At 36.6% G+C, this 26,851-nt stretch overlaps 2 protein-coding genes and 2 long non-coding RNA genes across 4 annotated transcripts; 3 read left to right on the forward strand and 1 right to left on the reverse strand.

Moving 5' to 3' along the window:
• Nucleotides 1-1,035: 1,035 nt before the first annotated feature.
• On the reverse strand, nucleotides 1,036-6,809 carry LOC139996324 (uncharacterized). Its single transcript, XM_072020635.1, has 4 exons — nucleotides 6,475-6,809; nucleotides 4,126-5,431; nucleotides 3,824-4,042; nucleotides 1,036-3,736 (listed from the first exon to the last, which is right to left on the reverse strand). The coding sequence occupies exons 2-4, from the start codon at nucleotides 5,419-5,421 to the stop codon at nucleotides 2,327-2,329; spliced, it is 2,925 nt and encodes a 974-aa protein (XP_071876736.1). The 5' UTR covers nucleotides 5,422-5,431; nucleotides 6,475-6,809; the 3' UTR covers nucleotides 1,036-2,326.
• A 1,139-nt stretch (nucleotides 6,810-7,948) lies between these two features.
• Nucleotides 7,949-10,096, forward strand: LOC139996332 (uncharacterized). Its single transcript, XM_072020658.1, has 6 exons — nucleotides 7,949-8,228; nucleotides 8,308-8,695; nucleotides 8,995-9,195; nucleotides 9,274-9,470; nucleotides 9,553-9,663; nucleotides 9,729-10,096. Exons 1-6 carry the CDS (start codon nucleotides 8,079-8,081, stop codon nucleotides 10,062-10,064), a joined length of 1,383 nt encoding a protein of 460 aa, XP_071876759.1. The 5' UTR covers nucleotides 7,949-8,078; the 3' UTR covers nucleotides 10,065-10,096.
• An 809-nt stretch (nucleotides 10,097-10,905) lies between these two features.
• LOC139996341 (uncharacterized) lies at nucleotides 10,906-15,896 on the forward strand. The gene is made up of 4 exons (XR_011802201.1): nucleotides 10,906-11,440; nucleotides 11,935-12,180; nucleotides 12,799-13,315; nucleotides 13,662-15,896. It is a non-coding gene; the product is annotated as an uncharacterized lncRNA (long non-coding RNA).
• A 7,889-nt stretch (nucleotides 15,897-23,785) lies between these two features.
• On the forward strand, nucleotides 23,786-24,604 carry LOC139996033 (uncharacterized). The gene is made up of 2 exons (XR_011802120.1): nucleotides 23,786-24,270; nucleotides 24,422-24,604. It is a non-coding gene; the product is annotated as an uncharacterized lncRNA (long non-coding RNA).
• The last annotated feature ends 2,247 nt before the right edge of the window (nucleotides 24,605-26,851 follow it).

Here is a 26,851-nt window from a genome sequence, read left to right on the forward strand (position 1 = left end):
AAAAAAAAAAAAAAAAGAAACAATATGTGCACGTTCAGGAGCGTGCAATTTTTGAGGCGCTGGCGCCCCTTGGTAGATTTTAAATAATGGAGATAGATTTAAACAGAAATTGAGACGAAGACGATAAATATTACATGCACCTTTGTGCCGAGACGATGGTCAATTCGTTTTGTTTTCTTTTTTTTTTTCATCGTTTCGAAGATTTTAGAGAAAATGCTGTTGCGGGTCAACACGTCTCTCCGTCGATTCTCCCTTTTGTTCACACCCATTTCTAGAGAAAACAAATTGATGAAGTATAGGGAAAAATATACAGAGTTTAAACGATATATTACTATTACAGAAATATATATTATATATATAAATATATACATATAGTAGTAGATGCAAATGATAACACGAGAATCTCTCATGTTAGCAAGCTATGCTCGGGATCGTCACTGCCATGGCATCGAGTTCGAAATTTTTTCACAGCCTGCATGCTTCAAAATACTGCTTTCTCTGAGAGAGAGAGAGAGAGAGCTCGTGTGATCGAATCTATTTCAGGATACTGATCACCGTGAGCCTTTATCCGAACCTTTAAACGAACTCTTATCGACGATTCAAACCTGCTTTTGCGTTCTATTATTTTATTATGTATTGAGCGAATATCAGACTATACTTGTTACTTTTCTAAGGAAATTTGAATATATGAACTTTGCGATCATTTTTAGAAAGAAGTTGAAATATCCGCGAAAGCAAATAAATTCGTATATTATAAGAATCATTGTAAAAAAAAAAAAAAATGTTTCAATCGCAGGCGGAACTGAATTTTGCTCTTCGATGCGTCCTGAAACAAAAACGAAAAGGATTCAAACGATCCCTCAAATCTTTAGCATAAAATCGTAACAGTGTAGAAAGCTATCTTACTACAATAAATTCTGCACATTAGATACAAAATGATTGAATCATTACTATTAACTATTAGACGTATTCTAAAAATAATGAAAATTTTTTTTTACTACAGGTAATCAGTAAGAGTAAAGTATACACAACTAGTAACTCAAAGCGATTCTTTATTATTAATAATTTTATTTCTTACACTATGAGTGTTCTTGGTAAGCGTCTAAGTGGTTCATTTTCCTTTCATCCTCTCAAACGTAACACGTCCACGTCTCCTTTCCTCCTTTGAAACATCTTTCTCTCATTTTTTCACACCGAACTTCGTATCGCATAGCTATTCAAGGATAGAAAGGTATGAACGTGCCGGTCGCATTCGTGTTCAAAATGTCTATGCGCTACGAAAAAAAACAGTTGTTCAAAAATTCGACCAAGTAGAAAACGGGAACAAATACATAAAAGAATATAAACCAGTACAATTTATATCAGAAAGAAGCCAATTACTAATTACTGAACAATTTCCTTATCGTGTTTTCCAATGCTTAATCGCTTTGTTTCACGAAACGCCATACTCTACCTGTGATGATTTGTTATTCAGTTTCATCGTCAGTTTAAATCGTGATAAATGCGTGCAAAGTGGTTATTTTATAAATAGAACTTGAACAAAAAATGCGTATAATTACAATTGGAGCGCATGAAACATACTCGAACAGAAATGTTTCGCGGAACGTGCGAGAAAGTTTTGAATTGAAAACGAAGTTTCGTTTTGAACTACAAAGTTACTGTCAAGTGATTATTCCATTCTTCCTCTATGATATACAGACTAGATAATACAAGAAGGAAAGCCACCCGTACGTCCGTGTTTTGGAAGCTTCTGCCGTGTTTTCCTTTTCTCTTTTTTTTTTATCTCTAGTATTAACAATCGTACGGTTGATCTTTTTAGACACAAGTACCAGCTGTTTTTATCCATTGTCCTTCCTCTATTCCTATAACGTTTTATTTAAGCCGAGTCTGCAATAAAGCTACTTTACGTTTTATTTTTGCTTCAAAGTGAATAAAATTTAACTTAATTTGTATACATTATCTGCTAACTGAGGATTGGTGTCTTAAAAATATAATTCCTTCGCATAAATATAATATAATATAATATAATAAATATATAATATAACCTTGACATTATTGAAAGTTGAGGAAAATAATGAATAAAAAAACTGACACATGCGTTGTAAAAGATTTTATAATACGGTCCTACAGCGCCGCGGAATCGGGGTACGACGAGAGGCTCTTGTTAATCCCCTCTGAAGACAGGCTCTAAGCGCGACGCGGACGAACTCTATAATGTATTCCATTGAAATTCCTAGAGCTTCCTCGATCGCGCCGTGGTAGCCCACTTTAGAGGTTTTAGCCGGTAAGGATCCGGCACTACCTCGCAACCTCCTCATCCACGTGATTAAGTTAGATCGTCGAACTTTTTCCTCTCTTCGTCCTTTCGCTCCTCTTCTAATTTTCTTCTCTTTTCATCATTTTGTTGCTCTTGTAATTCCGTGCTCTCCTCATCTTTTCGTTTCTGTCCCAATGCTCTTCTCCCTTCATGCTGTTGTTCCTGCTCCAATTCTCTCCTCTCTTCATCCTCTCGCTCCTCTTCTGATTTTCTTCTCTTTTCATCATTTTGTTGCTCTTGTAATTCCATGCTCTCCTCATCTTTTCGTTTCTGTCCCAATTCTCTTCTCCCTTCATGCTGTTGTTCCTGCTCCAACTCTCTCCTCTCTTCCTCCTTTCGCTCCTCTTCTAATTTTCTTCTCTTTTCATCATTTTGTTGCTCTTGTAATTCCGTGCTCTCCTCATCTTTTCGTTTCTGTTCCAATTCTCTTCTCCCTTCATGCTGTTGTTCCTGCTCCAATTCTCTCCTCTCTTCATCCTTTCCCTCCTCTTCTGATTTTCTTCTCTTTTCATCATTTTGTTGCTCTTGTAATTCCATGCTCTCCTCATCTTTTCGTTTCTGTCCCAATTCTCTTCTCCCTTCATGCTGTTGTTCCTGCTCCAATTCTCTCCTCTCTTCATCCTTTCGCTTCTCTTCTAATTTTCTTCTCTTTTCATCATTTTGTTGCTCTTGTAATTCCATGCTATCCTCATCTTTTCGTTTCTGTCCCAATTCTCTTCTCCCTTCATGCTGTTGTTCCTGCTCCAATTCTCTCCTCTCTTCATCCTTTCCCTCCTCTTCTAATTTTCTTCTCTTTTTATCATTTTGTTGCTCTTGTAATTCCATGCTCTCATCTTTTCGTTTCTGTCCCAATTCTCTTCTCCCTTCATGCTGTTGTTCCTGCTCCAATTCTCTCTTCTCTTCATCCTTTCGTTCCTCTTCTGATTTTCTTCTAATATCATCATTTCGTTGCTCTTGTAATTCCATGCTATCCTCATCTTTTCGTTTCTGTCCCAATTCTCTTCTCCCTTCATGCTGTTCTTCCTGCTCCAATTCTCTCCTCTCTTCATCCTTTCCCTCCTCTTCTGATTTTCTTCTCTTTTCATCATTTTGTTGCTCTTGTAATTCCATGCTCTCCTCATCTTTTCGTTTCTGTCCCAATTCTCTTCTCCCTTCATGCTGTTCTTCCTGCTCCAATTCTCTCCTCTCTTCAATCTCTTGTTCTTGTTGTTTTGTTGCGTATTTCACAGAATTATCAGATCTCTCTTGCGATAGGCCAGCTTTGGTGAACAAATGGATCGGCCGTTGGAATCCTTTCGATGGATGTGGAGGTATCGATAACACCTCACATTTGGAAAAGCCGACTTCAGAAGATAAGAGATACTGCGTGAAGTTATGCGGTCGGAATTCAATACTCTCATAATTCTTATATATCCGTTCCTATGACAAGAAAACAAAGTAATATATATCAATTTTAGGATAATATAATGATTAAATACCTTTTAAAACAAGTAGGGAAACACTTACTGTAAGATTTTTTTTCTTGGTGTAACTGCTCCAACTTTGAGGTTCTAGTAATAAAACTCCACCGGGGCGTAATTGTGCGTACATACGCCTGAAAGCCTGTTTTAAACCTGCATCTCCGAAATTCAAGTGTATCCATTTAGTTATCGACAGACAAAGAATTGTATCGAACTGCGGCTGTTCTGTACATAATAGTGAATCGTCCTCAAGCACGTAATTTCCCTAAAATAAATATATTAAAATTTTACTTAATTTTACGCGAACTTAAATTTACGTGATATAAGATATGTAATTTAATACAATACCTGTACAAAAGTGACATTGTAAGGGAAACCTCTATGACTTTTATTCTTTGTGAAACCTGGAATGTCAACTGGGCCATAAATGATTGGCATAGATATTGGAAAGAAGTTTACGTCTTGATGATCACTGTCCTCGTTACCAGCAGGGGACTGTGCACAATTGACATAATGTTTAATATTTTTTCGAGCTATATTGATGAGTGTTCTATCAATATCTATACCAGTTACACTGCGGGCAGAGAAATCTCTTGCAACAGAAAGAGTAATATGACCAATGTTGCAACCAATGTCTAATACATCTTTGTCAATAAATAAATATTTGTACTGTACAAATACTGTCAGTCTTGTATCCATATCATTATGAGAATTACGGTACCCATAATACCTGTTGTAATTTCCATATTGATAACGAGCATCTTTCTCTCTGAACCTGGGCATTGTTTGTTTCTTCTTCTTATCTTGACTTGGCCTATGCAGTGGTCTAGTCTTCCAGCCTCCAGGTTGTGGAATTACAGGACTGACAATTTTATCTTTAACATCCACTTTCCTTAACCTTTTGTCTTTAGGTTCCTCTAAACCTTTCAAACGTAATTTATTCTTGTCCTTCTGTGAACTTTCTGGTTTTGCCTCTTTAGGCTGATTGGATGGATTAGTCGGCGATGAATTGAGTGGTGGTTGTTGTTGCTCTGTCTCAATATTGTCTAGAACACTTTGTTCCGTAGGTTGTACAATATCAATAGCGTCACAATCTTTAGTTTTGATTTCAGTTGAATCACTTGCATCATTCCCAGAACCAGAAGATGCCCGTTTTTTCTTCCTATTTCGTCGCTTAGAACATTTCTTAGTTGGGGATATAAGTTGTTTTTCATATTCCTCATTGTCATTACAATTGCTTAGATTCAGAGGGTCACAGATATTTGGTGGAATTATAACTTCAATAACCTCTGTTTTATGTCTAGGTGTGGGCAATGGGCTAGACTTAGGTGTAACAGCATTCATAGCTCTATTTATTTCCTCATCTTGCATGCTATTTAAATTTAAAGGATCACGTATGTTACCACCGAGTAAAAATTTTGTAGGTGGAATAATTACACCTTCCTTCTTCCTACGTTTATATGGTGGAAAGAATTTACCATTGCTAATAAAACTCTGTATACGTTTCCTACCAAACTTAAAATGACGACTGTCTTCGTGCTTGTGTTTTTTATGAGAAGCATTAAATGTCTTTCTTGATTTTTCATTTTCCTTCTTAGTAATATGACCCATTTTGGTGGACCGATCAACTTGTGTGGATGACATCTTTTAGAATCTAAAAAGAGAGTTACAGAAATTACATTTAGATTTTGTGTTAAAAATTAATAAATACCATTAAAAAGATAACAATTCGAAAAATGAACATAAATAGCAAAGTTAAATTAAAAAATATTACATGAAACTTGGATTATATTTATTTAACACGGTATATGTAAATTCTGCATAGTCGATGAAAATTTTGGTAGTAAAATTCCGAACTATCTAAGCACATAAACGTTATCAAAGAATACGTAAAACATAAAGGAAAAGGCGTTGTAGGAGGCTTTAAGATAATCTCCTTCTATAATGAATAACCGAACAACAAACGCATTATCACATAAAAATTTATTACATAAAATCTTGTTCGTACATATTACGTACATAAATTTAAAAGAATATTTCCTAGTGGTTAAAGCAATTATTTGTCGTCCCGCGAACTATTTAAAATCGCGTGACTTTAAAAGTATTTGTACACCTAGTATTTTTATAATAACTCTATTAAGTTAGTAAGCATTCAATTGGGATAAAAACAAATTTATGTATTAAAAATAGAAAAAAGATTTTTATTTAATAAAAAATCAACCATCATAACCATCTCTTCAGTGACACTATATGATTTTTTTATTTAATTTTAAAGGCTGCGTCGTGACGAATTCAAGGGTGTCACAAACAGTTAGTTTTCTCCTATAAGTTCTTAAGAAAATCAAAAGCAGATGAACAAATACTATTTTAAATGTCAAACTTTTATGTTTATTATATGATACTTTTATAACGCATTATTGAAAATAGTTGTATCTTATTTTCATACGTAGAACATTTTTAATGTAAATAGTTTTTAATGTATCAATTGATCGTTTAAAGTTATTGCAAAAAAAAATAGGTATACAAATATCGTTTTGACCCACTGTATATTCGGCTCTCTGTGTAAATTTATCATTCCCGCGACCGCGCATGCGCAGATTATGGTTTATGGCGTTTTGTAAACGAATGGTCGTCTATGCCTACAGTTTTCGTTTTGGATTTTTCCCTTTAGATGCCTTGCTAAACGTATAAACTTACCGTCAAATGTCTTGCACCCGACTTTGGTTTCAGTTCGGTGTACTTCTTACTCGCATTAAGCACAAAAATCCACGTTTGTCACAAAATATGTGATGCACCCAGCTTCGAACTGTCGTTGTGCGCCCATCAACGATGGCGAATAGCTGCTTCGCTTGCTTTGCTCAAACTCCATTTTCTATGTGGGTACCCGAATGAACCGAACATAGCTTCGGCAATTTTCGGCTCCGAAATACAATTTGATTGGACGAAAGCAATTTTTTGAATACTGTATAAATGCAGAACCCTTAGAAAATTGCAGAAAGTTTTGTAATTCAATTGTTCGAATATTCCAAAAGGGAACACGTATATATATATACACACACACACACACACACACATGTATGCCTATAGATGTATATAAATGCGTAATATTGTTCCGTCATTTGCATACATTTATACACTTTGAATACTAATAGAAATGATGTAAGTAATTTGTATTCATTTATTTATATATTCTGTATGAATGAAATGACTAATAAAAAATTTAATTTGTTACTTCATTACTTATTATAGTAGTTTAAACATAACTTATTAATGGAAATTCGGTTGTACGATTCTAAAGATTATACAAAACAATTAATTCAACACCGATCAAATTAACGTTATTATATTATACTGAGATATCTACGAACGATTAATTATCACTCAAAAATATTAGTTACTTAGCGAAATAAAAGTGATACAATTATATTAAGTAATGTATTTAAACAATTACTCAGAAATAATCGCTAGATTACTTTAATACGATGATAATGAATATGATGAAGTATCTTACTATTTAAATAATATATTTTATAATATTTGCATGCACTAAATTACGATAAGACCTATAACTGACGTAATACAGTTTTTTGAATCACGAGCAAATTACAATGTAACTACGCGCGACGAAATTTCAATACACCAATGACAGCGTTGGCGGCAATTGCCAGATTTCAAAACCATTAAACTAACTAATTTGTTTGAATTTATTGGGTCGCTCGGAAAGTTCGTTCTGATTTAAATTTCCATTCGATATACATTTATTGAATTATATAGATGCCATTTTGTTTTACAACCTTTCTCCATCTTTCACGCAACTTGAATATTCTTCTAGAACCTCTCAGGTTTTTCGGTGAAAAGCTTTTCAGTATGACCTTTCATGTCGACCAAATTCCTTAAAAATCGGAACGAACTCTCCGAACAACCCAATATATTACCTTTACCGATTACACAAACAATCTAAATACATTCAAAGAAAACAATTTAAATAAATGGACAAGTTTATAAATTTAAAATTTCAAAGGCGTTTTTAAACGATATATTTTACACATACACACAAACGCATATGTTTCTCATTTGTTAAAAAATCTAGACTTTCATTGGTTTGTGTTGCTTTGCAGTGAATACCGTGCAAAATGACGTGCGAACCCCATTACAAATTCTGCGGGTTTCTCGTTCAATCGTAATTTTTAGTCATCCCGCGAACGCGATTTTTTTCTAATAAAATTGAGTTGTTTTCGTTTAAAAAAGATAAAATCTTTCTTTTCGTACACAGTGTTATGATATTAAATGAAATTTGAACCATGCAACAACCAACCGGAAACTGTATGCAGGGAAAAAATTTTCTGTTTGAAAGATCAGATTTGAATCGACAAACCTCCCCGATGTTGTACGGAAAATGGAAATTCGGGCAAGTGAAATATTCTAATTCGTCAACAAATTTGTTTTCACAGGTATCATACTGAAATGATTACTCTCTGACAATACATCGAAGAATTAATAAAAACCTTGTTCTATCCTAATTTTTAACAGACCAATTTGTTTCATAAACAATCGTTCGAAAATACATCCGACTCGTTTGTTACGCCACCAATGGATAAAATATGTATAACAACGCCAAAGGCACCAGTCAAGTATAAAAAGCAAATTAAGAAGGGAGGTTTAAGGCCAAAAAAGTTACATTACACCGACGATGAATTGGATGCCATAGATAGCGGCGTTTATATTCAATTTAACCAATCAAATGATATGTTTCACAAACAACGTATAGCAAAATGCAATAGATTCGATTCTTCGCAGAGTCAAATACATAGATTACGCGCGAAATTAGACAAGATTAAGGTACAAACGAACGATAAAGAAAACGATAAAAATATTATAGGAAACAACAAAAACAATGTAGTACAAGAATCTTCTGTAGGTAGGTCTACAAAAAGTGAGAAAATATACATGCACGTGTCAAAAACTAAAAACATTGATACCAAAGGGAAATTAATTCATTTTCGCGTATAACAGTATATGTTAGCTGTTAATTTAATTATAATAAGTATGTTATTATTAAGGGAAAGATTGTAATAAGATTGTATGATATAATACCATTTTATAAAATAATAGATTTATAATGAGTAAAATTTATGCAAACTTAAAATGTCTCGGATATTTAATATATTCACTATAATATTGAAATGGTACTTTTTTTTTTTTTTTTTGGTTCCTCAGTATTCAATCCAAATGCAAAAACATTATCGCAATGTGACAATAATCTTAATTGGAAAGAAAAATTATATTGGCTACAGCCTAGAAGGGATGTCGGTGTATGGATTGAATGCTGTAGAAAAAAATGTAAAAAATGGAGATACGTTGAAGATTATCATGATCCAGTAGATGTGCCTAAAATATGGTACTGCGAAATGAATTCTGGTCTGTACATTTTCTTTTGCAATATATTGTATGTTTCATATGTATATATGTGTTTAACTTTATTATATGATTTCACAGACAAATCAATGGCATCTTGTGACATAGCAGAACATCCTACATCATGTAGCATCAAGATTGATTTAATTGAAAATATTTATAACGCAGGTAGCATTGTTTGGGCAAAAGTCAAAGGCTACCCATGGTGGCCTGGTATTATTAACGACTGTCCTGATACTTGCACATATTACAAATTACCTAAAAATTCCTCTAAACCTGTAAGGTTATATTTTCTTTCCTATATAATATAGCTTCTATGTCGGATGCTAAAATATATATATATATATATATAATTTACAGAGCCAATACTATGTCACATTTTTTAATGAAGAAAAACTTGAAGCTAATTGGATTCTGAAACGAAATCTTAAACCACTTGCAACAAATAAATATAGTACACTTATTAAAAAGGTATTTAACCTTATTCAATTTAATCTCTTCAGTTTCACTATAAATAATAATGATCTTTATTGCAGACAAAGTTTAATGGAATTGATTACCAACAGCTCTTACAAAAAGCACACAAAACAGCGAAAGATGCTCTTGCATTATCAATTTTAGAAAGGTTAAGAAGATTCAGCTTTTTGGCACTATATGAAAAGTTTTATGACATTAATAACAATTCAACACAATTAATTAGCAACACTACAACAACTTACAACACAAGAACTGATATTTTATCAAAAATGGATACAAATTCAGATGATGAAATATCCTGCTCACATCCCATAAACAAGCATTACACTTTGAAAGAGTATTATCTAGAAGTAATATGTAAAAATCGAAACGCATTAAGTAATGTTGCGAAGTAATTTTTATAGTAAATTCAAAAACAATAAATACATTGATGTTATAAAATAAATGATTAATATGTACGTATATTCATTGCAGTCAAACATTATTTGACATAATAGTAATTATATATTAAATATATTTGTAGTATATAATTTCTTACATTGTCCAAATTATATAAAATAGAAAATATAACTTGCAAATTTGTTTTTATATGTTGCTCTTCACGTCCTTACGTATTTTGTATCGAATACAAAACATATGTTTGTGGTTATAAAATGATCGAGTTGCTTATCGACTTAGCAATTACCAAGCGAGTATTACTCTAATTTTTTATTTAATTCATGGAATATCCGCGTTGCGGCAGCACGTAACACAAAATGTCTACATATTAAAATTATGATATCAAATAATAAATCATCCATTTGCTAATTCTCTATCTTTTTACATAAAGCAATTCTTTACGTTCAGAATTTTATGTTAATCCATATATAACTCATTGATACGAATTAACTATGAATTTATCTAAATTATGTAACCGTTATTTAAGGAAAACAGAAAAAAAGAATATAAATCAATTAAGGTTTAATGTTTAATATTATATATATATATATATATATATATATATATATACTTCGAATTTTAATATTTTTCTATGAAACAACTTATAACACACCAATCCTTCTTTTCATTTCTATCTAAGAACCAAAGGTTTTACAAAATGTAGCAAGGTTACTAATGTTACTATAACCGAGATTAATAACCTATTATCGATTGTTAATGCATTGATAACGTTGTAACATTTATTAAAATATCCGTCGTTTCCTACAGGATGAAACGATTATTCTCTATTGTTCTTCGAATAACAAGGCTCGATGATGAATCGTGTCGTGAATTAATTAAGATAAGTTGTCAACGCTGATTATCGACGTGTAACATCTCCTTCAAGAATCATCACAATAGGAACGACGAATTCTTGTGGATCATTGTCGAACAGCTGTGCATTATAATTAAAATGAAAGTGTTTGATGGAGGCTAATGATGCTGTTTACCAACCGACCCCGCTTCTTCGTATTCGATGTCACCATTCGATTGCGGAACGTTCTCTTGAACGGAAATCAAACGTATATAAATGGTTGTAAATCGATATGTTAATGTGGCGCAAAGTTCGGCGGGGTCGGTTAGGTCAATGTGACGTCAGCGGATACGGAGACCCTCGACGTGGTGAACTGCGACAATATTTGCGTGTAAAACGTTTCTTGAATGTATGCATACGGTATGATCGTGGCCAATATATCGACTTGTCCGTTCCTTATTTCGGAATTCTGCCGGAAACAGGTTGACTCTAACCCTAACAGTAGTCGATCATTTTTGCGATTTCTATGCTTCGATGCAGGTAATATGTATTAATGTTAATAAAGAATAGACACGAGTTTGTTTAGATCGATCGTATAAGAACAACCGAGGATTCGAAATTTAACCTTGAATCTTTAGATTACTATCACAAAGGATGTATAGAATAATTTATATTTTCTGAAATTTTTCTACGGAAGATCAAATATTAAGGCCTCGGTCAATAAATTCTATGTAAAAAATAGTATCAAAACGTAGAATAAAGTAATAAAGAAATAAACGAGACAATCCAAGTAATTATGTTCACATTTATTTTGTCAACATGTTTACAATTATGTCTAGCATGCGATTTCGTAAGATTGTAATATTAGGTTAAGGCGTTGAGGTATAGATATATACCTACATATACAATCTTACTGTTTATAATCATAAAATATAATAAAATAATATAACGTAATAATAGTCTTTTACCGTATTGTAGGATAAGAATAGATTTTTCAATGCCAAAAAATTATTGACAGTTCTTATTCGTTTTAGACGATTAATATTGAAAGAGAAGAAACGGGAAAAATGGAACAAGATAAAAATAAATTACTAAATTGGATAGTCAGTCGTTTCTTCGGATGACCCGTGGTCCATTCTCTGATCCTTCGCAGTTGATGCTCCTCCCTGTTGATTCCACCATGGAGAAAAAAGAAAAACGATAACCCCAGATACCATAGCGAGTACATACGTGTTTGTTATCATTCTCGTAATACTCGGACGATCGTGTTGCTAACCGAGGTATGCTCGGGTTATCTGGCCTGTTTGTCCTTCGTTATAATTTCGTTACGTTTCTTCGCGCTTTTCCTCGCTTGCTCTCCCACAAAAAAAAAAAAGATCGCTCATTAATTCACCTCCGTAATCGTCAACAATCACCGGTAGTTTTCATTTCTTTTCTTACCCGTTGAGCAAACGAAGGAAAGAAAACGTTCAGATTTTATCGTAGTGGCGCTTTATGTCCATTATTTTCAGCGTGTAAGAAAGAAATCGCCATCAATTTTTCAACATTTATAAATATCAAAGATGGTTATTGCGCGTATAGAGCGACAACAAAATAGCGGAATAAACATTTCTGGACTTACTTAATAATATTTCGATTAACCGTTTAATAGACTACAACGTTACTCGCATGTTATTTCTAAATAATTACCATCCGAGTAAATTTTTACATTTCAAAATGATCCTGATGAATCGTTATATGATCTTTTGATACTCGTGTACATATTTTTAATGCATTTTAAGGATTGAGCAATTTATTAAATTAATAGGCATCGATGAGAATGCAAATATTTTTGTCATTCTTATTTTACATGTATATACATGTAAAGCAACATGAAGCTAACTGCTCGATAATTTCAGATGTAACGTATTCGCTTTACAAGTGAGTTTTTTAAAACGGCCAAAATGTATCGAATGAATAAGAACATCAGGCAATGTTTTATCATACGATAAATCCAGCTTATCGATCATGCTTGCGTTTTCTTTCGACGCGTTGTTTAAATCAATTTCGTTGATGGACAATGCAACGCGATACCGTGACGGAGGGCCATTTTAATCACCATTAATGAGCATTTCGATCATTGAAATACGCTCTGTTCGGCGTTGCACAGACAAAACGGTTGGATACACGGGATGACGCTCGTAAAGGAGACATTTATTGGTCGTAAAGGCATGCTGGCTGTATCTTGTGCAGTTTGGACCGATCCTTAAAACGTAGAGAACTCGTCTTTCTGACGATCGTTTTGTACCAGCATGTTTAGGAATCATCATACGACAATGGGGGCGTACGTAGTTGACAAACATGGGAGCGGCGTATTGGGTCGATGGCAAAAGAAATAAAGGGAAAAAGGGGAAGGATATAGCAGTTGGGATATATGTATGTATGCAAGGAAGAGAATATATTCTGACTCGACCTTTCTACCTAGCCTTACGTGTATTTCACTCGCTTTATACCTAGGCGTGGCCTATGTGTTCCCTTGCCTCTGTGAATTATCGCGCTTCCGGTAGAATCGTCCGGCAGAATAATTCGTTGGACGAAATTAACATTGAATTAAAGTCTTTTTCTCGAAACGAGAAATCGATCCTATCGTTTCTCAACGAAGCATAAGTTCGTGTCTGATATTACTTTCTCCTTAATTCGAATTATTTTATTTAGAATCAGTGTGCGTAGTTTCGAAAATATTCGATTTTCTCCTGATATTAATTGGAAAATTCTTTTCCAGGCTGAACGAGCATTTAATGAGCTTCAAGGAAGTATAACGAGTATTACACAATGAGAATTGGAAATTCCAGGGAAAAACGTGCTAACTCGCCAGAAAGGCATCGGCTACAGAGATGTTCTATCGATAAGGATCGAAGAAAAAGGAACGAGAGGATCATCGAGCTGTGTGGCTACGCGTTCGCTTTTCCATAGTTTCATGGTTCCTGGATTTCGCGGCCGGCCAACTGAAAAACCAAAACGATGCTATGGTAACGCCGTTTCTAAATGCGTCTCTGGTGACGCGTCTCGCAAAGACCTCTTCTTACTAAATGTGACTTTAACGAGCAACATGGGGAACGAGGAGTACGGGGAACGACCTGTGCGCGGATTCGGGCGCGGTCAATGCCGTCTAGATGTTCGCTATTACTATCCGTACCTGCTGGTATTTTCGTCATGGCCTACTAATACACTCCGCAAATTCTTGCCCTGCCACGGGGGCCACTGTTCGACAATGACGTAGTTGAGGAAATATGCCGATCGTGAGCCATGTCACTGACCGTGATGTCCAATTTCTTCGCTTTTTATTCTTTGAAAACGAGCCAGCCGAATCCGTTGTACCTTCTTCTTTGTTAGATGCGCGATAGATCCGAAAACAACAATATCTTCTTGATTCGCATTTGATCGCTGATCATAACATCTGAAACTTTTGTACAATTTGTGCGTTGTACTTTAGAAATTCGGAAGTGAAATTCCAGAGAGTTGCGAAATACATTTCTTAGGAAGAAAGATACACATACGATTGACGACTACTTCTATAGGCTTGACTGTCTTGCGAAAGCATTCTTTTTCTGAAATGTTTAGTCTTCCTCGAGAAGAGCTTCGCGAATTTTCTAACCCAAGGAGTTCGACTTGCTATATATTCATGATTATCATCGTTGCGAAGAAAAAGAAAAGGCAGATGTATTTATATTTGAAGGATTTGTAGGACAAGGAATTTTTCAATCGAATATACCATTTCCCGACGGCATATACGTATAAATATATTAATCATCCTCCTTCGATGGTCATGGTTTTTAGGAAAATTATATTTAACCTGTTTCACTACCTAATGCGGAGGTATGTCCATGATGTAGGTATTCGGAACCGAGTTGTGCATAGTTAGAAGCCACTCTTCCTTCGTTACGAGATGCTATTACCACCTAGTGCGTGTCTTAAAAACACTCGGAAATTAAACGTTTACGCAATCTTCTCAGTTTTAGAATTTCCATCGTTAAAGAAAGACGTAGAAAAAGCATTTAATTTTTAATGATTTTCGTTACTCGAGAAAATGCGTTATTTACATTGAGTAAGCTATAAAGATATTGAAGTTAATTTTCAGTCTTACAATGAAAAACTGTCTTTCTATCTGCATCTCGTCACAATTGCCAACATGTGTAGAGTCGATGATGCAATATCAAATATATATATTTGTTTCTCCGCGCATCGAACATTTATCTGTTCAACTCATTATCGATGAACGCCAGTCTTGCCCTATTTCGTAAGCCTCGGTCATCGTGCAACGCTATTTAGCTTTCAACGCGATAAAATTTTTTGAATTTGGGACACGAGAAAACACAGGGTCGTTAGGTCGTTCCCAGTTGATAATATACTACCGATGTAAAATACGTAATATGTAAAATAAAGATAAGTGCATTGGTTACACAAATGATACAGCGGTGAATAGGGTAAGATTTCACCCAACGACAGACAAGTCATGCTACACGGTGAAGATGATATAAATCATCATTGCGACGAATCGAACGTCCCATTCGAATGCGCATTATCGCGTCCGGCAATCGAGGCAGATAAAGAGTTTTCTGTCGCAATCGACTCGTACTCGTAATATGTACCGTTGATAATTAAGCGATCGTTGCTTTTTCTCGCCACTACTTTTCCTTTTCTTTGGAATGCTAAATGTGTATGGGACTTCGCAAGGTAAAAATAGAAAGATAAGAAGTCTGTAACCACGCGTTATGAGCCTTGAACTCATTGTCACTGTTGTCAGTGACGAAGCACTCTGTGCCAACAGTCGTCATAAAGTGCAACAATGTGAGTGTACTTGCAACTTTAACGTTACCTTCGATGACTAGCGAGTTAATACGAATTCCACTGGGTACTCAAGAAGTTAGTCACATTTTGGAAGATGCGTGTAAAGTCGTAAAATAATTTTGTGAATTATACTCTACATTGACGAATATGACCGAATCATCGAAGAACTGTAGTTGTACTTTACACTCGTTTTTACTAGTTTCGATAATAGGTACTGACGTTTAGAAAATTGAAGTCTATACGCTTGGTCTATGTCGACTGCGGCGAATCTTGAACCTTCGATAAATTTTGGGATTCTTGAAAAGTCGATGAATATTCGATATGTCATATATTCGATACTTTACATCTACAATCCTTTGTATATAAATTTATATTATATATATTTCATCTTTCTTACATATAGACATACGTTATATAGAAGATACTTTATATATAATATAAATGTAAAAAAAGATTACATTGATTTTATTAAAATAAACATATATATCCTATTGCTATGTATTGAAACGGTTGTTTGTTCAAAATAATCTCAATTGTGACTTATGACCACGAAAGAGTTAATTAATAGAATACGGTAGCGATGTGCGAATGCAGTCATCGTCCGTGCCCGCCACCTGCATCGTTCACGGGGTGCGTTAAGTCGCATCCCCGCTCCTGATATCGCGCGAACCACTTCCCCACCACGCTTCCGTCGTCGGTGGAACGAACGCACTCTCACGCACTCTCACGCACACGTCCCCACTATCCCCACCATTCAGCGGCGCGATGGAAACGCGCACTCGCGACTGGTGGAGTTCTTGCCAGCCTCCGCGCAGCTTAGTCTGCGCCGCTCATTCCACTGGTTTGGATCTTCGTTTGCGTTCGCAGTTGTTCCGGCAGTTGGTTCAGTTTCGTGCACGTCGATGATTCCGTTGGTGTAACGGAGTTACTTGGTTATTTCGACCGCGGTTGTCGTCCCTGATTGTCGATCGTCTCGTCAGTAGAGTTGTAAAGTCAATTCGCGATCGAAACCGGGAAACGAGGAGTATATACACATCGACGAACGAAAGCCGGTTCGCACGTATCCTCTCGCACACGCGTTACCGAAAGCGGAAGGAAGTCTATGGTCGATGGAAGAGATACAGTGAAGTCGTAAAATCGGTCAGGAACTAGAACCACATAGATACCTTTTAAGGATTCAAACAAAAGTAAAGTAATTTGAGACTATCGATTTGAGAATTTTCGGGATTATAAGGAGCTTAGAGCCTGGTTCAGGGTCGTACGATGTCAACTCGAAGCTATTCCTTTTCGCGTTTTTCGTAGATGAACGTTTTAATTTTTAACAACTGTAAATGAATTTTTATCAATTCGGCGATCGTTACTAAGAAATTGAAGGGAATTTAATATCGTAAAACATTAACGAAACGCTAAAGGTAATACGATTTCAATATGTTTTACGTCGTGCTAACGTGATTTATCATCCGGACCGCGTGTACCATTGCCGAACCACGCGGCACAAGATTTATTACTGTAAGATTTTTGTAATCTAATATTTAAAGGGCTTCTATGCAATACATATATACTATGTAATACATCAACGAGTCTCTCCGTTTAATGCTTTAATTTACGACTTCACTACGGCAGTGCTCCGTTAACTGTCTACGTTTTTACATAGATAATATCAGGGACTCGCTTTACGAATTTAATTGCAAGAATTAGTATGGGTTAACGATGGTCAGTTAACGTGGCACTATAAGAGTATTATGGTTCCATCGTCTATACTTCTCGTTCACGTCTGTCCGTTTTGTCCCCACTCTACTCGGTTCTTCGTTTTTCGCTCTGTTCGGAACGTTCTTTTCCACCTTCCGTCTCGTTTGTCTCCTACTCCTTCACGTTCGTTCTCGATCGTGTGCCACGCTTCCGGCTGACAGTGCGGTTTTCGGGCCTGCGCGACTCGCCAATACAGTATCCTTCCTTCTCCTGTGCGATTCTCAGTGATTTACGAATCTCCTAACGAATCTATTTTTTCGAGCTTACTCGTCGTCGATAGCGTAAATAAAGGAAAACCGCGTCGAGACATCGTGCACTTTACTTAAGAGTGCGTCATATCTGGTATCTGGAAATGGTGCACCTGTCCGTCCTTTTCGTTCTATGTCTTCCGACAAAGGATCGATCGAAAACCTTGCAAGGATTTGGTTGTGAAGCCCCGACGTCGACGATGGTCACCGAATATGCACTACTGGAAAATGAAACGCCTTGAACGTTTGGTGAGTGAACATTCTGCCTTCAATTTATAGCTTCTTTTATGATTTTTGTGCTTCCAGACATTAGTTTACGATAATATGTTATGAGATATTGTACACTCGCGGAAATCGAATTTTTCTAGTCAAATACGTTTGTAAAGGGATGTTCACGAAAAGATAGACCGACGATTTTATTCGTTAGGGACTTTTTAAAGTTGATGATTTATCGATACCCGTGTCGGGACAGGAACGACGTGGGATTATGTAACGCGCGTAATTTGAACGTGTATACCACGTGTCCACTTATGTTACTATTTTTACTTCATCATTTCTCTTCCTACCCATTTAAGATTGTTCGATCGAAACAACAGAAAAAAATCATTAGTTTAATTGTGATTTAGCCGGAAGTCATATTCTTAATATGCCTAATAAACATACGTATTACGATTGAAACGGCCGAGTTGATTCGAACACGAGGAATACTGGAAATGGGTAGGCGGGTGTCGTTAGACACGGACACGCCCATTGGTCGGGCTCATCGTCGTTCGTACGTTTCGCGAAGCTTAATTAAATTAAACGCCTCGTAGTGGTTTTCTAGGGTCGTTTGGTGTCGCACCATATTTGGCTGTCTAAAAAGCACATTTCGCCCTTGTGGATTCGTGTTTCGATATTTTTTCCTGTGCTTCTTTCCCTACCAATTATTCAAACATGATCTGGTCGGGTTATTATTAGATTCGTTTCGGTTGGGATAGTTGAGGAAGAAGGGGGAACGTTATCGAGAGGACCGCGTCTTGGCTTAGTGTCACGCTACGCGATACGTGACACACGGTCGAATAATTTCTTCGAACGATTTCAGAACGTAGTTCGCATTTCAGAATCGTCGTGTGCACATACGTTAAATTCGAGGATATGTTCCAACGATCAAACTTTTGAAAAAATCTCAAGTTTCGAATTAAATAAAACGATCGAGTTCATGGAAAGTCGTTAAATGTACTATTTAAAAATTGAAATATTTAAAATTAGACGTTGAAAGAACGAAACTATCGAAACGATTACAAGCTAGAGTCAAGAGTGTCCATCTCGTCATACGCATGCCCTTATCCTGTCGAATGAAACGGACGTTCGACACCAGAGCGCGTTGCGTCTTGTATAGCAACGCGTATAATATGCACAGCGCACACTGTGAACTTGTGTGCGAGTAGTCTGGCGCCAGCAGGTGCAGTTAAATATAGCTTATGCAACGGGTATCCTCCTTCTTTTCTTTTTCTCTTCTTTATTTTCCTTTCTTCTATCCTTCTTCCCTTGCCCCACGAAAAATGGCACATCAACAAATGTGAAGTAATAAAAGATATTAATTTCTCCTTACGAAGGATCCGATATTTTGGAACATTTGTAATCGACAAAGTACGCGTTCTCGTGATAAATTAATACAAACGCTTTGTTTACACCAGTTCGCACGGCCGAAATATCGCGTTTCGAAATCGTCTTTCGCGATTTCGACAAGAAGAAGGGAAACAGAACCGCGAAACGGAAGCTTCTCGAGAGACATTTGAATCTAACAACGGTTTCGTGTACCTGCGTGCGCGGGTGCGTTAATCTCATTTTTTCGGAGATTCTTCTAATCTCCTGCCAGCATGCATTTTCTATGTCTGCTTGTTTTTTGTTGTCATTCGTGGGCCGAAATATTTTTCGAAAGTTTTCATCGAATTTTATCTTTTTTTTTTTTTTAGCATTGTTTATCGTATATTCGATAAAAGAATGGGGCTAGAATTTTCGTAAGTAGACTGGAAAATTAATTCATCCGCAATTTTAGTCGAAACGATTCTGTACGAGACGACGACGACTTTGGTTTACTTTCGGTTCGAAATTATGGGAGAGAATTCGCATTCCCGGCAGCATCGATTAAATTTTATTGCGGCCCATGAAATTACTCCATCATATAGCGGAATAGCGTATCGAAAAACTGTTTTATTCCTTTTTTGCGCGCAGGACGTCGTTCGATTGCTCCTTGGTGAACAAGACCAGCCATCTTTAAGTAAAAAAAGAACATATTAATGCTCATTATGGATATTAGCCTTCGGCCATTTGCATAAAGGCGGAGACGTTGATACAACTGGTCGTGCGATAACGAGCGACGGATGGCATGACTGGTTGCCAGAGAATTTTTATTTTTTTCCCCCTTCCTTTCATTTTTATCTTTCTCTTTTCTATTCCCTCGCGCGTGCGCGCTTGCATGACTAACAAAGGAAAGAAGAGAAGAATCGCGAATTGCCGAGATTTCCAGTCCGTTCCAGTACAGAGCTTACAAATATTAGTTTAGCAATTGTTCATAACGAAGAGAAGTTTATCGTAACACCGACCGTTTTAAATTTTGTCGAATCTTCGAATTTTTAAATTTCGAACGTTAAAATTTACCATCGTTTTTAAACGGTTTCTAAATAATTTCAAATTTATATAGATATGGCATTGGTTGTATAAAATATAGTCTCCGCATGATCGTGTTATTTCGTGTCTTTCCACGGCAGAAGAATATCTCGTAGGAAGAAAAATCCCTACTTAAGTTGCATGCCGTGAGTCGCTTCATAAAACCGGTTGCCAGATACATACGCGGAAATGTAAATTTACAGAAGAAGCGGCTCTGAATACTGCGAGAGAAAAAAAGAGAAGCTGCTTATGCTGAATGCAGCTCCTGCATACGTGAAATTACGTTAGCCACGGAAATAATATACATATGTTTAATAAAATCAAGGAAATGATCGTTGAGATTAACAGACGAGCTAGAATAAAAGGGAATGAAATATTTATCTTGACGTTTTTATTATGCTACGTGCGAGAGCAAAAAGTGGCGCGAGTAAAAAAGGCGAATTAACAAGTTAAAAGCATAATCGTGGGTATAAAAACTTGAATACAAACTTGCCTTAATACTCTGTCACGACCGTTAGCACAAGTGTTTGGTTGTGTCGATAACATAGGCAATGTCGGATTGTATCAATAGCGTATTGAAAGCTTTAAAAAAAAAAATCGGTGACATTGGATGTATGTACACTCGACCTCATGACCATATATGCATATAAACTGGCGTATTATTCGGTTGGTTTAAGTATTAAAGTAAAGTCATCCTCGATTATGTAGGTACATGCATATAGTTGAGCAAGAGAAAGAGACAGAGAAAGAGTAATGTGGACGGATGGTTGGGAATGAATAGGAGAAAAGTGGATGCGTGCCCATAGGCGTCGCGTTTGCGTTATTAAACGAGAACTCTATTTGCTTCAAACTAAACGTGAAAACCGAATACAACGATATGTACTGTGTTTTTATCATGAAAAATTAGCTAACGTTCGAGTAGTATATTCTTATGTAAAGACTATGTTGTAATCGTTGTTATGTGTTGAAAAGTGCAAGCAGCACAATGGTGTCGATACTATATTACATAAAAAAAAGGGAAAGTTTGAAAGTCATTGGAAAAAAAAAGAGAAATAAGAGGTATAGATTTGGTGTGATTTTATGCCGCGTGCAAAAGTCTTGCGACGCCCATGCGTATGAGGAAAAGGGTGGAGCGAGGAGGTAAGAGGCAGACGAAGCACAGCGAGATGCCTTAGGATCGAGTCTCTCCCTGACGGCGTTTATTTATTACCAGTATTAATACCAAGCCCCGCAGAGTCGGTTGGTGATTACATAAAACATGCTTGCCCCTCCTACCATCGGAGGCAACCCCCTCATCTCCACCCTGCTCGCCTTCTATCCGAACGATGCTATCTCCCGTGGTAATGGGGCTTGGCAAACGAATCTATCCGAAAAGAAAAGGAAAAGCAGAGGAACATTCTTCGGCGTATCTTGGGTCGATTCCACGTGGAAAAAGAGGTGCAACCGTCGTGATCGCATAGTTCGGATTTTACGATCGACGACCTCTAGCTATTGAACTTGACCCAAACGCGAAATGTGGTTAGCAGATTCTACACTATAGGTTAATCATAAGCACTCGGTGAGAATTTGCAGCTATTTGCAGCCATGTTGCTTCTCTCGATTTGCTATATTCTCTGTGTATTCATTATCGATATCCTTTCCTTGGCAGATGATCCATGCAAGATGTTGCTTGCTCGATATCCCTGTCCTCGTTCTAACAGTCCTGAACGCTTTTAAAAAGCTTCGACCATATAAAATTAATAACGAACGTCCACGCCCTTCTTGCCGACAGTCCAATCGTAAATGAATAACAGTTCCTTCTTCCTGCTCTTTCCCAACTCCTCCAACGGTTTTCTTTAGTTCCCTGCACGTTTTCTTTACCGCACTTATTCGCACCTTGCCATCGCCGCTTTTTTTTACGCTCGGTGCACTAAACGTATAAAGCGGACAGTGACTTCTACGCGCTTTATTGTAATCTCTGAGATCTCTGGGAACCACTTTTTCGCACATTTGGTTGTTTCTTTACCAACGGACCAATGACCATTGCCAACTTCGAGAAGGTACGGCACTCGGTAACGGGAAACGTGTGTTGGTCCGCGATTGTTTCTTAGAAGGAGAAAGAAAAAAGCGAGAGGATGGCGTGTGTGTGAGAGAGAGTGAGAGAGAGAATGAGTGAGAGGGGTTGGCGGAGCGAGCGAGCGAGGGTAAAGGAAAGAGCGAAGAGAACGAGCTAAAAAAAGGAACGAGCCACGAGAACAACGTGGACGAAACGAATGGACGAAGAAAGATACGAAAAGGGCAAGGGACGAACTCCGAGGATGGTGGATTAAAGCTAAAAACATCGGACGGAGTATCTGTTCACATCTTACCGGGCAGCATTAGATTGAAGTTGAACCTTCTAATACTGTCAGGTAAAGATGTCGTCAGGATTCCGAAATCAACGTGATTGGAATTGTCATCGGGCTGGGATAATTTTACTTGAATATCGTCGTTGTTCGGACCTGATCTATACTGAATTCCAAACGACTGGCAATTAGTATCGTTAAAAGCGTGCTCCTTTTATGGATTGTATATTTCAATATGATCTGGTAAAAGTCAACTCTTTATGCTAAAATATGTGTATAAGAATCGAAGTTACGAAATACAAGAACAGTTCAAATTTGTCGTAATCGTTTTTTATGGACGAATCGCTTATATTATAAGTTTGAACTTTCCTTGTATCTTTCGGATCAGATAATATGTAATATAGAGAAATAACTATGTTAATGTAGTATCTTGTATCAGTTATTAGATGTAAGTAAATCGATTAAAGAATAGTAATTGCCTATTATGTATACGAGAGAACTGTCCTGTACTACAATATAAATTGTGCGCGGCATGTGATATGGTATGATGTGTCGGATCTCTAAATTTCTTATTCTAATATTATTTCATTGATATAGCTAGAATTTCAAGATCGAGGCAGTCGATGTGTATTTTCGTGGTACGCGTGAGTCAAGGTGTTGTAAGAGAGGGGACGAGGTCACCTTTAAGCGAATCGAACAGGAACGATAAATAAAATAAAAGAAAAAAGATATTTGACTTAAGAAAGATATTTTATAAATTCACGAATAGGATCTTCTTGAACGATCGAACCAAATCTTAGGCGACCAAAACCTATTCGTGGATCGAGCTACTCGTATTTTCTTACGTTTCCCTCTTCACCTGTTTCAACCTAATGTTCCTCGACGAAAAACAGCTCCGACTGACTGTAAAAAATGGTGGCTGGAAGTCACGTGAGAGAAATGGTCGGTTAATAATTTTCCATCGGTGCGTGCGGCACATGCATAAATCCGCTGCACGTGTACACGTGACACAAGTCTATACTATCCCTATAAATACATTCACGCGGAGTGAGTGTGTCTCGATTCGAGAGCAACATGTATGGCTCTCTCTCTCTCTTTCTCTATGTAGCTTTCGTAGAACGTAGAGTGCAGAAAATCGGTAGGAGGTAGAAAACGAAGCTTTTAAAAGTCGCGGCCTCGGTGCCCTGGAGAGAGAAGAGTGTGTAGGCGCGTGAGGAATGTAATGCTTCGAAAACGTTGCCGCGATCGTAAAGCATCGCGTGGGTCTCTTCGCGAGGGGTTGCGCGAGCAAATAAATTCGTTCGGCCATTTTTACCCTCGTCGATCGGTTGGCTCACGATGCGACGTACTTACGTGGATAGGTGGTAAATTCTTCGACGAGCTTATTGGAGAATCATTGTGACGGAAATTGTGCGGCAAATTGTTGATGCGAATGCCTCGAAGCGAGGCGAGGTGATCAGTGTCTCGAGGAACTCTCGACGGAGTATACTTTGTGACGCTAATGGTCCAGTGTTAGCCTTAATTTTCAGTTTTCATTTTTGTAATCGTGAAATGACCTCTGCGTTGAATATTTGTAAGTAAATAAGCTTCTGTATTTCTATGAAATTATGTACTTACGTATTTGTGTTGTTACAGTCATAGCGATAAATTTCTTTATTTTCGATATTTTCGAAAGGCTGTTATCTAACATGTATCTATTGCCTTCGTGTTTTAAATGTTTCTAGATTATTCAGCAACTTAGGATAGTCTTAGGCTAATCATCGAGATATTTTTGCAAATACTTGATTTGAAAAAAAAAGAATCGTCTACTTCGGGTTTGTCGTTGGTGAGCTGGAAAAAGCGAAGAAATCCGGTTCAGAAACGGGATCGTAATAGCGGCGTGTTTTGCACAAAGGTGCTAATAAAAAGAGGAGTGTCCTTGCAACCAAGATGGAGGGATATAGGAAAAGCATAAGTAATTGAAATAATCGCACGACATCTTATGCGCATCTTAAGCAGCTGTTGCAACAGCGCGTGTATTTTATAACTGCGAAGTAACGTGCATGGATCTCTTTATTCATTTATTCGTCTCGCTTGCAAGAGGTAGGCACATAAAGGCAAAGCGAATACCGTGTAATTCTATGGAGAGTATCAGCTTAAAAATTGAGATTGAAACGATCGGATAAAAATAATATCGTTGCTATAGAATAGATAGAACTAGTGCAAATTATATAGCCTAATATATACAAGCAAGAAAATACACCGAGGCGAAAAGGGGGAAGAGTATAACAAGGACAAAAGTATTCATAGAGCTTAAATATAGCTATGGTGTAGAGAGACGATTTACGACAATGCACGAGGAATTTATAGTATTAAAATATCATTAGACATAAACTCTAAAATTAACATAAACGATTCATTGCGTGAAAGATATAGAAGCTAGAAGAAACATCGTATAGAAAATCAGTACTATAAAAAATCCATTGTATAGAAAATACGTAAAGCACGAAATCTTACATATAGAGAGCTATTGACATAAAAGAAATCATTTTACATATCGTGCAAACAGTGTAACGCAACAAAACCTTGGTCGTATGAAAAATTTATACCACGAAATATAAGCGAAACGTGCACTGTAAAAAAGTGTGTGCCGTTTTAATATTTAAGAAGACGCTGGTAGTAATTACTTTAGATACCTTTAGCATGAAAATTCGATCCATCAAGAATAGAGTCAAAGCTCCCGTGACTTTTCCCTATTATCCCCCGCACTCGTGGATGTCGGTTGACGCGTTCGAAGCACTTTGGCCAATGGCCAGGGCCGTTTTAGAAAGATATCTGGCCGGATCGACGGCTCAAGAAAGTATCGTGCATAGATGCCTCTCGAATACAACGGCTCGCTTGTCTTGTACGAATTGTTCCAGGAAGGAACAATATTCCGTCAATAGCCTGTATTGTCCGATGGAGAAAAAGGGAGTAAGATTAAGACGATCGACAGGAAAATGTTATAGCGTTCGAGGTGAAAGAAATTTTCTTGCATTATTTCTTATATGACGCATAGAATCAAATCGAATGCGAGATAATTAAAATATCATTGCAGGAAAAATGCATTTGTATTGCATAAATATATAAATAAATTGTATATCGAACTGTATATCGATTAAGACAGATTAGTATATACCGATCGATACACATATTTGCATATTTTTCTTATGTAATCGCATTTCTTGTGTAATTACGGAATAGTTTGAAGCAATGATTTGTGCAATGCAATATGCTTTTTTTATTCTAACATCTAGTCATTTAGCTTCGCAGAATTTGCTAAATTTTTCATCTTTACTTCCTTTTTTCTTAGGTTTTTAATTATGGTTGGAGAAAAATACTTGAAAGCGTGTATTTTAAAATCTGAATTGTGCACTTGGATTCGATTGATCCTTCGCACGCGTGATCTAGCGAAGTTGCTACGAATCGGTAACAGGTCTAATGTACATTGATCGATCGCGTCAGACATTCGCAAATGTGAAACAGAGAAGTAGTTCAGTCAGTTCTACGAGTCTGAATATTGTAAATTATTTTCACAGTGATACGTCGTGTCCTTTTCGTCGTTATCGTTAAGTGCATCCGGCATCAATGACTTGGTCTTTTATCAGGACGTCTATGTGCTAATTTACGTTGGATTTTTTAAATTTATTCAGTCCTTCGTTCGTGCTTCTTTTTTAATCAATCTGCTTCGCTCATCGTTCTTAATTTATTACATCTAAATTACTTGGCAATTCGCAGGGAATTGAATAATCCGACGAGATTTCAGCCTTCTTCTTAGAACTCTTAAAACATAGACATATGAAAATATACATTGTATTTTAATGTTCGCGTGTACTTTTACGTATCAATAGAATAAATAAAGATTGTATTTAGGATAAGATCAAACTCATCGATAATACGAAAACCCAAGCAAAGTTTAATTATTTGGTATACACACGTTTAAGTATACACGCGCTTAATTGCTACTGTTAATTAAATAACAGTGATTTAAAAATAAAACGCTGAGAGGAGAAATCGAGCATGGAGAGTGGTTTCGTTGCGAATGTTTTCCACGTCATAGCGTCGTCATTCGATTGGTCCAACTTATTAATAATTGCCCGATTGTGTAATAATCGAAGGCGAGAGGGACAGTATCG

Source organism: Bombus fervidus, chromosome 17 (genome assembly GCF_041682495.2).
Source record: "Bombus fervidus isolate BK054 chromosome 17, iyBomFerv1, whole genome shotgun sequence".
Lineage (NCBI taxonomy): Eukaryota > Metazoa > Arthropoda > Insecta > Hymenoptera > Apidae > Bombus > Bombus fervidus.